This window comes from Necator americanus, chromosome III (genome assembly GCF_031761385.1).
Source record: "Necator americanus strain Aroian chromosome III, whole genome shotgun sequence".
Lineage (NCBI taxonomy): Eukaryota > Metazoa > Nematoda > Chromadorea > Rhabditida > Ancylostomatidae > Necator > Necator americanus.
The window spans coordinates 36,259,725-36,278,140 of NC_087373.1; the positions used below are offsets into that span (position 1 = coordinate 36,259,725).

The window sequence follows — 18,416 nt, forward strand, 5'->3', positions numbered from 1 at the left end:
TAATTTGTCGCTTTGAAGAGAGTTAAATAATAAGTAGTAAATAAAACAGTAATAAATAAATAATAATACAAATAATAAATATAATAATAAATATACAACCGGAGCCTGGTGCACTTGCATACGCTGATGCGCTCAAATTGGCTCGGCGATCAATATGGGACCCTTACTCACAACTGCAGTCTGATGCTGAGATCTGTCCACGAAAAGATAATGTTAGAGGTCTAGGTCACGGATATGAGCGCGATCCAGCTCAATCTCCCCGAACTGTCCAGAAAAACGCTGTGGGCCTTGGTGATCGTATTTTCCTACGATACACCAAGTAACATACCACATCTGCGAGTGCTGATATGGCACGTGGTGCTCTGCTGGTGAAGTCGACAATTGACGGCCCGCTAACGTTATCTCTTTTCTTCGCAGATGTGACAGGCGTTACTAGGTGCATTGCAGGGAATTTCGATCTCCGAGTCTGTTTCCCACGCCGCTTTTCAGCTCACCTAGGGAAAATCTAGCGTTGTCACATTCAAACTCGTGATCTAAATCCTTGAACCCATACCTTTTTGGTGAAAATTCAACATTGGTAATCTCGTGGCCTTTAACGACCCCGACGACACAACTGGCGGACGGTGTATGTAGGTACGGTAAGCCTTTCCACGTTTATGCTAACAATTTTCACTGCCAAACCGAAACAGGATGTTCTATTCTGGAAAACTCTGGTGGGGTAGGAAATAACCCGCAACCTTGACGGAGTTTTTTTTTAGATCCGATCAGCTACACTAATCATTGTGCCAGAAGTTTTGAATCAAACAAACCGAAAACACTGAAACCCTCATTAGATTTTTTTCGTCTATTGTACATGATATGCACTTCCGGAAAAAAAGACTGCACTTTAGTAAAACCTATTCAATCCACATGTGCGAGAAATATTTGGAAAAACACAAAACTGGATTCCCGGATTTGTTTGAATTCACATCTCATCTTCGAACCATTGAACAATTCGAAATAATTGTAAAACAAACGAGAATAAATCAAAAGTAAATGGGGATATAGAATGGTAGTAATCGTAATAAATACGTAATAAATTGAATGATACTCGATTATTTACTTAAATGTAGTGAACCAAAATTTTACGTATTTAGTGGACATTAAATGTAAAGTTAAACCTAAGTGAATATTCTTTTAAAGTAAACTAAATTTTGTTTTAGAAAACGAAAACCTAGAATAAATCATTGAATACATTGTAAATCATTGAATATTCATCATTGAATACATTGTTAATCATTGAATATTGAATAATCACTGAATATAGAAAATTAATTTATAATTTATAATATTTGAGAGGAAATATTTTAAAAAAGTCAAAAATTTTTATGGTTATGAGTAGATAGAAAATAACAACATAATAGATAGGCAAATAATTAGATATTTTTAAACGAGCACATATTATAAGGAGTAAGAAAAATTAATGAAAAAAAAAAAAAAAAAAAACCACAAAGAATCCGGCAAAATTGTATGACTGGTTCCGCACATGCGTCGATATACGAAAAGAAAAACCTAGAATAAATCAATAAATATGTATAGAAAAAGAATTTATAATTTGTAATATTTGTGGGTAAAAATGTTCTAAAAAAAGTTAAATTTCTATAGTTTTGAATACACAGAAAATAACAACTTAAAAGATAGGAACATTTTTACTTAAAATGATAATGATTTTCCACAATCTTTGGAAATCAGTTGACCCAAATCCTTTACTTTGCCGATTCAGATATTCCACATAAATGCTGAGTCCTTTGGGTTTCCAGCGGCATATGCAATCGAAAAAAAAGGTTTTTATTAGATGGATAAGGACAAAACGGTAAATTGTCTGTCGTTTATCAATCCGCATGGGACCCGCCACCACGTTCACTTCAATTCAGAATCGTTTGAGGTTCACGAACGTGTAACTGGCCCATACAATGACTTGCGGTGGCTAGCCGATGTGTCAAGTCAGTGTTTTTATCCTCCCAGACAAGTCCGGTACCAATTTATCGACCCCGGAGGGTGAGAAGCCTGGTGAGCTTTGAGACGGATTCGAACCTCCGATCGATCGTTCAGTCACAGCGTAACCTCTTACCGACTGCGCTACATACGCCCATTAAATGGATGTTTCCATGTAATTCCTAGTGTGAACGATGAAAATTCGAATATTCGAAAACGTTTAAACAACAACGTTCAATACCGATATGAATCTCTCGCAACGCTCTCTGCTCCTCAGCTGATCCGAGCGTTGAGCGGTCATGATCTTATCACTAAATATTGTTCGGTCCATCAATTCCTTGCGCGACCGGAAACCTTATGACCTGTCATAGATTATTAAACATGGGAGAGGAAATGATGATCTAGCCATTTGAAAGAAAATCAGTTCTCCAGAAAAATTTTTGAAGATGTTTTCTACTCTGTTAAAAACGAGAACTTGTGCTGGGTAGAATTGTCGTCAATGTTCATTTATGAGCAATCATAATGGTGTCTTTGTGGCATGGGAATCCCTCGAGGAACCGCTTAGCGGAGGATGCGTGCAAACAGGGTCCCAGCGAATTTTCGAGCATCGCGCGATCATGCCTCTACATACATATTTCCTTGTAACTGCGCAGTTCTTTGCGTCTATATGGCCAGAATGACATCTTAAACGATTCTGTTCTCCGTGAACAACTGAAGCGTGACCTCGTCGAGGTATATTCGTGTATCCGCAGGCATATCCTCTGGACACTTCGTAATTTCTTGGAGGAATTCGGGGAGAATCCGACGGGACCCTCTTTACCGTTCCCTGACCGCGATAACCATTCTCAGTAATAATAAACACTGGCGTATCAATCTTCTTTAGATGCGCCAACGCGTTTTACTGGAATTCGTAAGCGTTGAGGTTTTGGAACGCGTATTGGCTTACACAGTGACTTGCGGGGGTCAGCTGATGACGAATTCAGAGTTTCTATCCTCCCAGACAAGTCTGGTGCAAATTTATCGACTTCGGAGGGGTAAAAGGCTTGGTTTGCACTAGGGCGGTTTCGAACCCTCGACCGTGTGGCTACAACGGTCCTCTAAGCGACTGCGCCACACCCTTCTCATTCTCACTAATGATAATAAATAAGATAATAAATAAATAAATAAACAAGTAAATAAATAAATAAATAATAGCACCTGCTATACAACTGAACGGAGTTAATGTTAAAATTGTGGATATTCTAAATCGTGGTGAATTTAACGGCATTCGAAAGAGTGTACCATGCGAGAAGAACTGCGGGTACTTCAAAATAATATAAGTTATAAGTAAAGATATAATTCATACAATAATGATACAGGTCACAATTAATATATAATGTAAATAAGGATTTAATTCGTAGGAGCTGCAAAAACCAAAGTTTTTAAGAGAGAGAAGGTCCTGAGCGAGCACAGAGTCACGAGGCTTGGGCGTTCGTTTATGTAGCACTGACAGACGCAGAAAAAATTGGAACAAACAACAAAATGTAGAACAAAGTTGTAAGTTTAAGATTTTAAAAAAAGCACAACACTTTCAGGGATAGAAAGTTCTATTCTGAGTCGTTGTTAAGAACAGATAAATCGCTTAGAAATTTCCCGAACAAGTTTTCTAGAGCTAGAAATGTATAGTTTTTTTCAAATTTTTTTCCTCGGCTATGAATGTATACCTTTATTAGTTTTAAAAATAGCGCTTTGGTCAGTTTTCGATGGACAATGGAAATTTCGAACCCATATGGTGTGAAGTATCAAAATGTCTCAATTCACCTCTTCATTACGAGTTTGTCAAACATTTTGTCTAATTTTTGAGAAATCAGCTCGAATCCAATGAGCACCTTGTCCTTCCACGGAGGAGATGTATCCGCCAGATATGTTAATGACAGGATTGCGGAGGTGTGAGGGTAATTGACGAAGATTGGAGAAATTTAGCCTATTTATTAGTCTAATTTAGCCTATTTGTTAGCTTAACTTACCTCCTAAAAAAATTGAAATCAGCGGCTCCTTTGCTTTTGAATGATATTCCCAAGGTTTAATTAATTTTGCCCACTCCCAACGATTCCGACGACGATTTGCGACGGATTTTGGGACGGAAATTAGAAATGGTGTCGCAGATCCTTATAGGACGCTTCCAAAGACTCTTAATTCAATCGGAGACCTTAAATCTAGTGAAAGATGCGGTTAAAGGTTTTTTCTAATGGTTTCTTAAATTTCAGAAATTTTCGTTCTGCGAAAACGAAAAGAAGTGGAATTACAGAATTGGGGATTCTTGATTGTAACAAAGAATCTAAAACTAATAATTAGACTTTTTTGAAAACTAATGATTGGTCTTCAAACCAATATTTAAATAGAACTATTCTGAAACGTAACGGAATCTCTTCTAAGACCCGGAAGAAAAATTCAAAAACTGAGGCGAGACCAGGAAAATTTTCGTACATCATCCCGTAAACACCTCTGCAGGAGGCGTATCTTATTTGAAAGGCATCACCCCACGAATCTGAGGCGGCTCAGATCCCAGGTGGAGTTTTAGTAGATTATGGAGAATGGGATGATTCCGTCCATTTCTTCCTAGCTGCCGTAAAAAACGGCCCGGAAGATGCGTGGCATGCACAAGGCTGGCGCGCTCCAATCGAACTCGTTGTAGAAAATAGTGCGCCGGAACGCTCGAAGCCGTATCTTCCGGGCCGTTTTTTTTACGGCAATTAGGAAAAAATGCACGAAATCACACTCCTCTCCATAATCTACGATCACGTATACGAATTCTACACCTGAAATTCGTACCACCTCAGATTCGTGGGGTGATGCCTTTAAAAAGCAAATGGATTAGGGGAAAATAGAAAAACAGGAACACGTACAGATGGAAGGGAAAGGAATTAAAAGAAACAATTAAAAGTTAAGGGAACGATTGAAAGCTATCGTTTGCTCCTCTGAAAAAAAATTTTTTTTTGTAGAAACTATTATTTTTTTTAAACTTAAAATAAAAATCAACAAAAAAAATCATTTTGTAGTCGCACTTTTTAGCTTATGTGTTACAGGTTTACTTCGTTTTCTCAATAGTATTTACCTCGATACTTAGTGCTTTTCTTACTAAAAGAAAAAATTAGATAGAGTCCATACCTTAAAGGCAATTAATTAATTTCATCTTATCTAATTCAGCCAGGATAATTAACTTTTTTCGCATACAGTTTCAATCCCATTTTTCCTTATTTTAATCCACTTCACTTCGCCATAAGAACCAAGTTATAAAAATCCCTTGTTTTGAAGTTACGTCTATGTACATGTTTGTAATTCAGATCAAAATCTTCTCAAAATTTCAAAAATTTTGTTTATTTCGATTTTTTTTCGATAATCTGTTCTTTCCAGTAGTTATTATCCTAATCCTACCCAAAAAAAGGGTTTTTAACCTTTTCAGCAAAGTGCTACTCTCAATCCAGTGATTTTAAATTCTCTAGGAAATTTGTTGTAATAAATGGTTGTGGTCGCTGATTAAAAAGTCGAGAGTCCAAGTTTTTATCAACGGCCAACATCCGCTTTTGTTTACGGTTTTTCTCCCACAAAGCAAAACCTGCTCAAAAATTTTGCGATTTGTTTATTCAAAATAATCGTAAACAATATTCGATCAGCTATTCCTAATCATTTTATAAAATCATCTCAAAAATAATAAGAAAATAATTATTTGCTTTCCTGTGCTAGAACAGATTCCTATAAACATCGGTGGAAAAATTAACCAAAAAATCTCTCAAAACAAGAAATTGGTTATTGATTTTTCTCCCCAAAGTGCTGAAAAATGTCTTTTTTCTTGCTTCGAAAAATCTACTTCCGCAAATTAATTCCCAAAAACAAAATCAAAATTACTACACTTTAATCAGTTTTCATCATGAAATTATCCAGAATGAGATGAGAAAATCAAACGAGGATCTGAAAATTTCCAAAATAATCTGATTAATATTATTTTTCACTTTATAGTACCAATTGTTTCAGCGATAGAATGCACGGATATTCTACATCGTCCGTCAAACCAAGAACTCACGGCGAGATGGCCGAGCGGTCTAAGGCGCTGGTTTTAGGCACCAGTCTCTTCGGAGGCGTGGGTTCGAATCCCACTCTCGTCAACCCTTTTGCACGAGAAAAAAATGCGCTGGCTGTCAACGTAGCGTCAATCTCGTCTTCTAAAAAAGACTACTTTATTACTAAATTGCTTTTGTATATCTATTTCAGTGTGTATCGGAATAAGTTCGACCAAGAAACTGTTATGAACCTTCCTGACTACATGAAGTAGAGTATTCTCAGCCTATTTCATGTAAATTTTAATTTTAATCTTGTGACACAGAATTTTCCCATAAAAAGGGGATTTTCTCGATTAATCTAATATACGCTCGTGACTGATGAGATAAATTCCTTTTCAGTGTGTATCGGATTAAATTCTGAATATTTTGGATATGAATATGAATGAATATTTTTCTGTTATTACCAGTACTACATCATATACTTAGGAAAATATAAGATGGATGTTAGAAAAAAAGTTGAATTTTATTGGAGATACGCCTAATAGACTCAATTAGAAATTACTATAAACATACCTTTTTCTGCTTCGAAAGTTGACTTGGAATTTCCTTCTATTTAAAAATGATGGGATTTTGAAAAGTTAGGAAAATGGTTAAATAAAAACATATTGTTAAAATAATAAATATAAACATATTGCTTGCAAAAATACCTTGCATCTTAAATGAGGTAGTGTGGAAATGATATTTGACAATTCTGAAAAAGAGAAAATAATTTCACTTGAAAAAAAAAAACCTTTTCCTCTTTCTCTTTTTAGGGGATCTTGGCTCGAAATAATCGAACTAGCAGCAGATCATAGCATCAAAATCGCCGCTACACGATGTTGTTTATTTTCTTGGACGTCCACATATTTTTGTTTTCCAGTGGTCCAGCCAGATCAGAGTAGATCGTTGACATATCTTAATGTCAGCTTAGATAGATCGTACACGCCTACAGCCGTCCGTCCAGCCGCTTATATTTGCACGGCTTGACACCTCGTTGCGCTGAAGACAAAAGCACGTCGACGACTTTAACGTCTAAGGCAAACTGGTGTGCGTGTGTGTGTATGGTGGTGGTCCGAAATCCGTTCGTTTTCTTACCATTCCTACCATCGGCAGGCAGTCAGGCCTCAAGCTCAGATTACCACCTACTTCACTTTCATATCCGCCTCTACGGTCACGACATCCACGTATATTTGTCAGCTCAGCTGATTTAAGTACATTCTATAGCTCGCAGTCTTATTGGAATTTGTTTTCGAATTTCCGGAAGAGTTTTTTCCTCTTTTTTTCGATGTGTAGCTCAATAAATTTGCTTTACTACGTTTACTTTCAATATAAACAAAAAGTAAATCGAATTGCAAAAAAGTTTCAGCCTCATTTGTTCTCTTCTCTTTTTTCTCTTCTCTCTTGCAATCTTTCAAACACATTCGCAAAGAAATCGAAGCGTTTTCTGGAAGCTATCCATAAATCACGAGGACTCAATAATAGCCCCTCACCATACATCAATCACATTTTTTTTAAAAAAATACAAAAAATTATTGCCCTACGTTACGCTTAGTACATAGACGCTTGCTCTTAAAATAAAGTAAAAGTAAAGAAAAAAGAAAATAAAAAAGCATAATAAAACATAATAAAAATAAAATAAAATAATAAAGTAAAGTATAATAAAGCAACTATGTATATCAAAATTCAATTTTCTACCACCTTAACCACTGAATCAGAGAAATGAATCATAATTTCCTATTCTCAAAATTTCAACCTCGTAGTGAGTCGGTTGAAAAAAAATTTTCAAGGACTAACATAACTTTTACAATATTTCGAGAGCATCCACGAGCATTTTTTGGAAAATGGACCAAGTTTTTGAGCGTTGAGCCTAAATTGAACAACTTCCTTGAGTTTTTACCAGAATAAAATCTAGTTTTGTTCATATAAAGTAAATCCAAATCGTTAATTGAATACAAAGAGTTCAAAAAAATTAAAGAAAAGAAAGAAAAAAAAGTAAACAATACCCAAAAATTGTCTAAATATTTGAGAAAAAACCTTTAAATCCTTTTTTTAAACTGACTCTTGCTGAACTGATCCCTATCAGTGGAGAAGCAAAGAAAAAACAGGAAAATGAGGCACTCGCCCTCCAAAACTCAGGAAAGCGCAGAAAACTTCTCGAAAATTCTTCCGTCTCGATTGAATTTTTTCTGATTTTTTTCTTCCGACTCGTTTGGCTGCTGATTTTTATTTGTTTCGCTCGACTTATTTGTAAAAAAAAAATTATTCCAGAACTTAGTTTGTGTATTGCCGCAGTTGTCAGGAATTTCCCCCCTAAAATTACTTATTGTTTTTTTTTATTTCAGACCCAGCATGAAGATAAAATGCCTTTTTGCCCTGTTGGCAATGGCCTACGGGGCGACAGAAACCGCATCGCCAACCGAAGAAAAAACGAACACTGATGACGTCATCACGAATGTTACTAAGATGAGCAGAGGTATGGTAGGAATGTTCTTTTGGTAGACGCCGATCAATATGCATCTTTTATACTAACACATGAATTAGATTTCTCGTCAGCAATCCATATTTTAAAACTGCTATTCACAATGGAAATTTAAATTAATATATGTATATTGAGTAGAAAAATACTAGTATAGTAATATAATGAAAGTTAAAGCTGATATATAAACATACATACGTAAAAACAAACAAACAAACAAATACAAAAATCTAAATATTTATTACGCGACTTTTTTCGCAAAACTTCTCATAGTGTCTTATTTACTTGGAAATCAGAAACAACTTGAGCAACAAAAACATTTGTAAATTTAAAAAATAAATAAATATAAAAAATATAAATAAATAAATAAATAATATATATAAAATAATATATAATAAAATAATATACATAAAGTAATATATAACATATAAAAAATAAAAATAAAAAATATAAATAAATATATATATATATCAAACGAAAAGTACTACTAGAGTAATATAATAAAAGTTAACATTGAAGCAGAAACATATGTAAACATATAAACATAAAAATGCCTATTATAAGTATCAATTATAAGGTTTTTTCTTTTGTGAAACTTGTCATCCTCAGTCTCTTCATGACGTCATTTTTAGATGCACCTCCGATCGTCGCCTATAATCAAGGCTCTGTTCTACCGTCTTTCCCAGCGGTCTCACGGATTCGCTCCAAAGCGATGCAAAACAAAGCGGAAAATCGGCGAGCACAGGTATCCTCCATCCATCATTTAGTGGATAATTTCAAAGCATACTTGTATTTAACATTAATTTGAAAATGTTACGTGCATCTTTCATCTGTCATCCTCTTTCTATTTTCTGTTCTCATTTTTTTTTTCGCAGATTTTCTCAAAAACTTTACATTACTAATAGTACGGACTTTTATAAGCTTTTGTTTCATGTTTTTCTTTACAACATGTGGTTAATTTAAATTAAATTTTTATTCTAAGCAATAAATTTTAAATGATTTTAAATAATAAATTTAATTCCTACAATTTCTTTTGGTTTACTCACTTTTTCATTGTGCAACATGTTATTTTTGTTATAAAGATGGAAGTTCTGTCGTGAATCATTTTTTTAAAAAGTAGCAGGCCACAAATTTTTTCTTTCTAGACAAACGTAGCTGTCAGCGGAATGACCGATGACTTACAGAAGTTGCTCGTTTCAGAACCTACCAGTAGCAGAAAAGGTATGAATTTTTGCTATTTCAAACAATTTACGCATTTTTTTCTATTGTTGAAGCGAAATATTTCATATTTAATGATTTGATAGAATACTTTACAGTATTTTGTGTAATTTGCTGTTTTGTACAACACTTTGGGATTTCTTAAAGGCATCACTCAACGAATCTGAGGTGGTGCGGATTTCAGGTGGAGTATTCGTATACGGGATAGTAGATTAAGAATTAGAGGGGGTGATTCCGTCCATTTCTTTCTAATTCCCGTAAAAATTTTTCTGCAACGGCGTTGGGCGCTATTTTTCGCGGTTGTTGAGCGCGCCAGCCGTGTGCACGCGCCGCATCTTCCGGGCCGTTCTTTTGCGGGAATTAGAAAGAAATGGACGGAATCACCCTCTCTTCATAGTTTCCCATCCCGTATACGAATACTCCACCTGAAATCTGCACCACCTCAGATTCGTGGGGTGATGCCTTTAAGCCCTAATAATAACATTCATGATGGTCGCAAATATCCTATTTTTCTACCAAATGAGCTTTATCTCGATCTCTTCTTCGAACTACTTCTTTTTCGACTAAGAAGCAGGACGTGTTCTTGACAGCGCAGTCTGATTCCATTTTGTAATTTAAATGTTTCTGTCCAATCCTATTTTCCATGTCATAAAAAAAACGATGGGTTAAGTAAGCGTTACTGTAGCTTGTGAAAAAAAACAGGATAAAAAGTGTATAAAACTCACTACTGCGGATGGTCTCCAGAGATCCCAAAAACTGAATACAGTAAAAAACGAGTCCAAAAACAGAATATCTGCGTACAGTAGAGTGCAGAGTGAATATTTGCATACAGCGTACAGTGTGGTGCAGTAGAAAGTTGTGGTGTTGTATTTAGCTCCAAATTGATCCAACAAATCCCTGTTCAGCTAACATTTAGGCCGTTGTCTTCATGTTCGACTTTTAATATGACATCTCTTCGATACTGCGTGAGAACATTGAGAATTTATCAAAAAAAACTACTTAGAAAAAGACATAATTAAACTCCAAAAACCGCAGTCTCAGACTAGTTAAAAAATCTATCAGCTTTTCCAAAAAATTCCCCTCTAGAGCACAGCTACCTCATAGACCATCTCTTTTTCAGAAAGTCTATCAAAAACCTTCCTCTGTACTCACTAATTCTTTTCACTTTTTCTTAGGGAACAGAGGAGTGATCTTCGTGCTCACTGAGCTGTTCGATTGTGATGAAGTAAAGGCTAGGAGGTCCAGAATTAGTTAAAATCTCTCCAAATTGTGATATTGCAACGTTATGTCATCCTAGATGATATCGTAGATGATAAGTCAAAAATCCAGTCCGGCAGCAAGTGCGCGACCTGCGTTGCTGCTTGCCATTCCCTCGTGTCTACGTAAGAATTGTCTGCCACATTTTCTCCGCAGAGTCATTGAAAATCACGTATAGTCATATAATCAGCAACACTAGGTTCCTCCTAGGACTTTACGTTCGTATTCGCACTGTATTACGCTATGCTCGAAACTATTGACGGAACTACAAGCCTTGTGTTCCCTGTTTTTCGCGTGCACTTCTTTGCATCTAATAGTAAGCATATAAATATCAATACCAATCTTGGCAACAGCCCAAGCAAATCAATAAAAAAATAAGTACATAGTCATTTCGGTAGATCAGAACAAATTCATCACTGTATTGTACCTCGGCATTATGAACGGTTGTCACAGGGCCCACACAGGCCTCTTCTTGACTCATTTCTTATGAGCCCTGAAATCAAAGGCATCACCTCACAAATCTGAGGTGGTACGGATTTCAGGAGGAGTATTCGTATACGGGACAGCAGATTATGGAGAGGGATGTGATTCGATCCATTCCTTCCTAATTGCCATAAAAAAACGGCCCGGAAGATGCGGTGCCGCAAAAGGCTGGCGCGATCCAATCGAACTCCTTGTAGAAAGTAGTGCGCCGAGACGCTCGAAGTCGTATCTTCCGGGCCGTTTTCTACGGCAATTAGGAAGAAATTGACAGAATCACCCTCCTCCCCATAATCTACGACCCCGCATACGAATACTCCACTGGAAATCCGTACCACTCCAGATTCGTGGGGTGATGCCTTTAATCGTATGGAGGAATGCCTCAAAATAAAGCGAGAAAGCTTCTATTCTTCTTTAAGGGTGTTGTTTAGTTGTGCTAGTCACTCTATCACGTGTACCTAACAGCGGCAGAATAACTTCCTCTCTTGGTTTAGGACCTGTTATACAATACTAGTAACGTAGAACTGTACAATATTTAAGTTTTCGTCAGTTAAACCCTGCTCACCTCGATCGGGAGGCTACGTACTGCTGTCTAGGACTCTATATAGCCAGCCACATATCTCAGTAGACAGTCTCAAGCGATTGCACGGGAACCGCATCACTGAGTTAATCTAGGAATGATTGAGAGTAGAAGAAAACGCAACGATTCCAAAACAGTTCCCAGCAAAATTCCACTGTATTTCTCAAAAAGACGGAATAGATTCTCGAACATTGCACACATTCACAAGAAATTACAAACAGCAAACAAAGTAACAGACAAAAACTACACAACAAAGAAATGGACAAATTATATGCAGCAAACCAGTCATAGCCATTGTCGAAAAAATCGTACACATCTCTGCTTTGGTTACACAGTGTAAGAATTTCAAATCTCCTTACTTCGCTTGAAGGTAGTGACAATGATATGAACCTTACTTCTCTTGCCATGCGGCCAACACTGTGTGCCTTCCATGTGCGACTTTCGATAAACCTCGGCATGTTGATGCTTCAATAATTGTTTTCTTTAATAGAGCCGGACAGGAGGTTGTTATAATCCCTTATTCGTGGCTAACGTTTCGACAATATCGCCTTCTTCAGAGCCTGAAAGTGTGAAATCGAACGTGGTTAATCCGATCAAACGCCTTATCCGCCCAACAAAGAAAGTCCTACGTTAACCGTTAAGCCTCATAGCTACCAGTAGAAGATAAAATCGTACCTTAGGATCAGCTGACTATCCTGCCACTGCCAGATACCTGTTGTGACGTGGCTAGTTCAATCGAATATCAGCCTTAAATAGGGCGCGGGTTCCCGCGTAATGCATAGGCATTCCTCCTTGCGATTCATCTTTGGGCCCTTGGAGTGGATCCAAAAAGCCTCCAGAGCCTTTCGAGCTGCAATGCTAGGTTCGTGCGCTAAAGTCGTGATCTTAACTTCAAAATGTTCTCCGTTATGACGCCGTACCCTATGACCACCTAATGCAGTGGAGTCACATGATTTCCTTTTACCGTCCAGGTGTTCTTTTATTCGAATACATAGTGGCCTAGCTGTTTCTCCTAAGTATTCGTCATCACACTGCACACACGAAATCATATAAACAGCACATGAACTAATGCAATCACCATCGTTGTTATCCGGGGATATTTTGCACTCCGGTGTCGTGCAAATATGATCATATAGGGGATTCCGAATGAGTATTTGCTTAAGGTTACCAGGGTGGAGCTCCACGATGGCAACAGAAACATAAGCGACACTTTATGCTTTTTCGTTAAGAGGTTTTTTTACGGTTTGCGAAACGGTCTTCATTCTGTGCACATACACGTCGAAGTTTTTGAAAACGAATTAGAAGTGAGCTAAGATAATAGTTCAACGGTATTACTGAAATTTCTCACCAGATATAGATAGGAGATAAAGGAACCTGTCGTATGAAATTCACATTTTCTTCTGCATTTTATCGTCTGCGTTCTATCGTCACATGGAGCACCGAAATACAGTTTCGGAACACCTTCCTCTCCAGCGCACAGGCAAATTTACCCATATTCCTGCATTTTTTTTCACTCATGGCACGTACTTTAAGCGAACGCCCGCTTAAAGAAAGCAATATAGGATAATATTAGATTTTCTGCGTACTAGAAAAATTCTTTATTATTCCTATAATGACTGGAAATTGAGCCCGTAGCATTGACATCTTAGCTCTCCAACATTTCTTCAATCCAGCAAACTCGAAGTTCTAATCTTCCAAACCTCACATTCATAGCTGCACGTTACTCGCGAATCATCGCCTTTGTTGTTTTATGAAGTTCGCAAACTTGAATTGGCAATTCTTCAACAGTCTTGGTTGATCGAGAGTTCCGTTGTTGAACGCTTACTGGTTCTACAGAAGAACCGTTACTATCTACGAGAAGCTATGAGAACGTTCTCACCCTTTTTCCCAAGCGACTATTAGATTTCTCACGGGATCTTATTGATTGAAATAAACTTTAAATCTGAGATATATCTAGCTTTCTAAGTATAACTCAGATTTCTATTGATTTGCCTAAGCTGTGGCCAAGATTGGTGTCGATTTTTTTAAATTAAAGGCAGCATACCACGAATCTGAGGTGGTACGGATTTCAGGTGGAGCATCTGTATACGGGGTCGTAGATTATGGAAACGAAGGTAGTTCAGCTCATTGTACGACGCCGCCTATTGCAACGCTCACCCCCTTGCGCCACCTCCGCCCTGCGATTCGTCGAAAATCAATTCGGACGGCCTTGATAAGCAGTAAGGGAGGTAAGGGTGGAGCGTTGCAATAGATGGCTTCGTACAAAACAGTATCCGGGAGGCGACTGTTTGCAGTGATTCAGGGAGAGATGAGCGGAACCACCCGGTCTCCATAATCTACGACCCCGTAGAGGGATACTCCACGTGAAATCCGCACCACCCTAGATTTGCGGTACGCTGCCTTTAACACCCAACGTTTCGGTCCTGCCGGCTTTCTTTGGAGACACCGCTTATCTCGTGAAGTTGCATGTTAGCTATGAAATTCGGGGTGACTTCATGTTGTTGACAGCGGCGGAGAAAGTGCATAGTCTGTCTTTCTGAGGCGATTTTTTGTCTCAAAGAAAGAACTTCCTTTAACTGTCGAAAACAGCTTACTGGTACATCTCTTAGAATTGCTCTTGTTCGACTCTCCTTGAATCTTGGCATGTTGAACGTAGCTTTTTTACTGATTCGCTTGAGCTGTGGCCAAGTTTGGTATTGATGTTTATTAACAGCTAACGTTTCGACGTTTCCGCCCTCGTCAGAGCCTGGAAAAATCAAAGTCGTCGGTGTTGTCCTCTTAAGCGCCTCATCACTCTACAGAAAGCATTTAAACGATGGACAAACTCAAAGCACAACCATCTGCTGGTGCTTGCCTCATTTGCTAGATTTGGTAACGGAACAGACCACTACATACGTTCCACAACTACGAGTCACAAGGGTTTTTTTTATAGGAACCTGACGGCACGCTCGGTAGATCAAAACTTGCGAGGGTCTTAATATGGGGCTAGTTCGTTTGTGATCGCAATTCACTTCTCGTTTCTCTTTATTTCCGGACTTTTGCCGGTGACCCAAAATACTTCTGGTGTTCTGCATGCTGTGATCTTGGATTCAAAGAATAGCAGAGTAACTTCTACCACTATTTCGGAGTATTCAACATGCCACGGTTCAAAGACATTCCACCATGGGCAATATGCCTAAGACGTTCTGTTCTTCCTTTGAAATTTTCGCTATTTCTTGATCTAAAACGAAAAAATCATCTTAGAAAATCTCAATTTCTATTCTTAGCGCAATTATTATTCCAATGCCTTGAAGAAATTTTTAAAAAATGAATACGATTTTACAATTTTCCTAAATGTTAGATACTTTACAGGAGCTTTTTCAAGGAAACCTACAGGAACTGGTTCAACCTATAGCATTTATGGAACTCGATCTCAATTCACTGGTGAACCATACCTCAAGTTGGTGTCAAAACAGAAGCTTAAAAACTTTTTTTCCCAAAATCGCTCTTTTTTCTGGTTCCAGTGGTTATCGTGGAATCCCTGAAACACAGGATACAAGTATTGATATGTCGAATTATGTGGGTGCACTAACGAAACCAAGCGCTAGAAAGCATACTTTTGGAAGTTACGGTAAGTAAAATCTTCGAGGCATCTTTGATTCTTGTTAACTTAATAAGTGACTAGTGAGGTACCAATCCTTATCAAGGTTTCAATGACGCCCGAAGTGATGCAGTGAGAACGTTATTGTGACACTTCAACCCCACGCAGTCTCTTATCCTTTCAAGAGAAATCGATGACTTGTGATTTTTCGGGCCATGTGCGAGATCCGAAAGATAACAATTCCACGAAGCGAGAATTCAAATACGAATACGAAGGAAACGATGAAAAATCTCAAAAGCTGTGAATAGTTTTCGGACTTTTATTCAAAACCTTAGAGTTTTTTGAAACTACGCATCATAGCGTACACTTCCTGTCTTACTAATCAAAACCCAAAAAAAAAAAAATTAAAGAAAAAGTTCCTGAAGACCACTAGCTGGAAGAGTACCTAAAATTCCCTACTTCAGCCACATATTTCGATAATTTCAAGTTCCACTTCTCAGAGGGAAATCAAAAGTTCTGTTAGAATTGAGAAATCCAGAAACAAATATGCTTTTTTCAACAAAATTACAAGCACGAGGTAAAACAGGAGACAGTTGAGTGAAAAAAAATTGGAGAAAAGAAATATCCGGCAAAGTGACAAATTGACAACTGATGAAAGAAAACGGAGGGCTACGGACCGGTTAATCGATTACATGACGGGGAGTTAGAATGGATAGATCACGAACTCCACACGGGTACTGTAATTTTGTGGGTGTAGCTCTTTTTAAGACAACAAGTTCCCAATAAATTAAGATTGAGCAGTCAAATGGAGAACAAAATATGATCCCATAGTCATTACTTGCCAACTTTTTGTAAAATGCAAGCACTGTAAATTTTCCTTGAAAATTTTCAGGAACCGCCGACAGCGGGAGGACTCAAGCGTGGTTGTCGCGATCGGTTGGATCAGGTCAGCAGCAGTTCAACACAGGTCATTCTGGCTACGGTATGTTAGCGTTATTGATTACTGCGATGAATTATCCTATGAACGAAAAAAACAGTCACAAAAATATTAAAATAAAAAACAAATTCAAGACGTCCTGAGCGGTAACGAATGCCCCTGGCAACCGCGACGCATCCGCTGAAATTCAAAAGCGTTCCTCGCTTCTATAACTTTCTATGCGCCGAAGAACTTTTCTCGAACGAAGACACGTTGTGGTTTTCTCTGTAAACATAAGTATCGGCTCTGTAAGATGTTTTCCTGAGTGGAAAACTTGAGTAGAATCTTGTCGAAGTAGAGGGATTTTATTTTTTTTTTGATTTTTTACAGTATTTCTCAAACTCCACAAATTTTTCGTTTTATACAAGATTGAGAAAGAAGATACAAAATTTTGCTCAAAAAATAATTATTGACAAATTTACTCGAAACATCTGACCACATGCACTTAATTTTTGAAAGAAAATAATTAGACATTGAATTCTGACGAGTTCGTTTTGGGATCAAATTACATTTTTCCTTTCAGAACCTCTATCAACCGACTTCACCAACGGTTACTCGAACGGTTACGGAGAATATAATAGTGGAGGATCACCGAGCTTTGGCACCTACGAAAATCCTTACAGTGCTGGATACCAGGGAGGCAACGATCAGGATTACGGTATCACAAATCAACAAAGCCATGGCGGTATCGATTACTCTGGATACGGTAGCCAAACAGCAAATGGTTTCTCTACAGCAACTCCGGAGTGGAGCGCTCAAGGATATGGTCCTAACGATCAAGGAACAGGATACGGTAGCACTAGCGGTTGGCAATCTGCTCAAAATCAATATTCAACATGGCAACAACCGCTTTATGTAACAAATACTGCTAATATGAATGGACAAAGCACCGCTGGCGGATACCCCACGTTACAGGTTGAGCAGATGCCCAAGAATCTAATGGGGTACGGTAGTCAGGCACAAATGGGTGGCTATGAGAATGGCGGCTACGGTTATGGCACGATTGATGGCGGCCAAACAGTGCAACAGAATTATGGCAGGGATGGGGATTATTCCAGCTACAGTACCCAGATGCCTTCGTATCAAAACATGAATTACGGTAGTTCGGCATACGGTAATGGTCAACAGTTGGGCTACGGAAAAAGTGATTACTATACTGGTGACTCCGGTACTGATAGTTTCAATTATCAAGTAACCAGTTATCCATCTTATGGGTCAGCTCAGGGTTACGATAACTACGGCTCTCAATCTCAATATGAGTCCACGTACACACAACGTCCAACAAGCGGTTACGGTAGTAGCAGTTACTACCAAAAAGGCGGATACAGTCCGTCAGCGACATCAGATTTTTCAAGCTATACTAGCGACTACGGCACAAATAATGGATATCGATCGGAATATGGCGGAGGATCAGATTATCAAACTTATGTGAGACCTCAAGTGAAATATTCGTTGAATGGCGGTTACGGTAGCCAGAAAGCTGCCAGCACATCGGCAAAACTTACAAATCGACTCATATTGCCTGTTGAGGACGGCTACAAGGCGAAAAACGCCTAAATGGACAACGAAAATTGTAGAAATCCAACGAGGACCAATATATCCTTATCCGCTCGTGAATGTCTCGTTTCGGTGACTTACTTTCCATTGTATTTAATGACCCTTTCTATTTTATTTAATTTAATAAGTATTAACGTTGAATAAATGCACATCACTTATGACTACATATATCGATTGATTATATTGATATTGATTGTTGGATCAGATAGAAATAGATCATCAATAATCTTCTTTCGTATAAA

General features: G+C 37.9%; 2 protein-coding genes across 4 annotated transcripts; one reads left to right on the forward strand and one right to left on the reverse strand.

Annotated features, from left to right (window-relative positions):
* Positions 1 to 347: 347 nt before the first annotated feature.
* On the forward strand, positions 348 to 18,174 carry RB195_012075 (uncharacterized protein; the record flags this gene model as incomplete). Of its 3 annotated transcripts, XM_064193756.1 has the most annotated exons (8): positions 348 to 436; positions 8,393 to 8,523; positions 9,159 to 9,271; positions 9,672 to 9,747; positions 15,413 to 15,500; positions 15,565 to 15,671; positions 16,534 to 16,623; positions 17,141 to 18,174. In XM_064193756.1, 8 exons carry the CDS (start codon positions 348 to 350, stop codon positions 18,172 to 18,174), a joined length of 1,728 nt encoding a protein of 575 aa, XP_064051339.1. The 3 variants fall into 3 exon arrangements, with proteins under 3 accessions (XP_064051339.1, XP_064051340.1, XP_064051342.1); XM_064193757.1 differs by lacking the exons at positions 348 to 436; positions 15,413 to 15,500; positions 15,565 to 15,671; positions 16,534 to 16,623; positions 17,141 to 18,174 and adding an exon at positions 12,619 to 12,695 and having other exon boundaries at positions 8,400 to 8,523; XM_064193758.1 differs by lacking the exons at positions 348 to 436; positions 8,393 to 8,523; positions 9,159 to 9,271; positions 9,672 to 9,747; positions 15,413 to 15,500 and having other exon boundaries at positions 15,608 to 15,671.
* On the reverse strand, positions 12,861 to 14,920 carry RB195_012076 (uncharacterized protein; the record flags this gene model as incomplete). The annotated part of the gene is made up of 3 exons (XM_064193759.1): positions 12,861 to 12,911; positions 14,656 to 14,807; positions 14,887 to 14,920. 3 exons carry the CDS (start codon positions 14,918 to 14,920, stop codon positions 12,861 to 12,863), a joined length of 237 nt encoding a protein of 78 aa, XP_064051341.1.
* Positions 18,175 to 18,416: the final 242 nt, after the last annotated feature.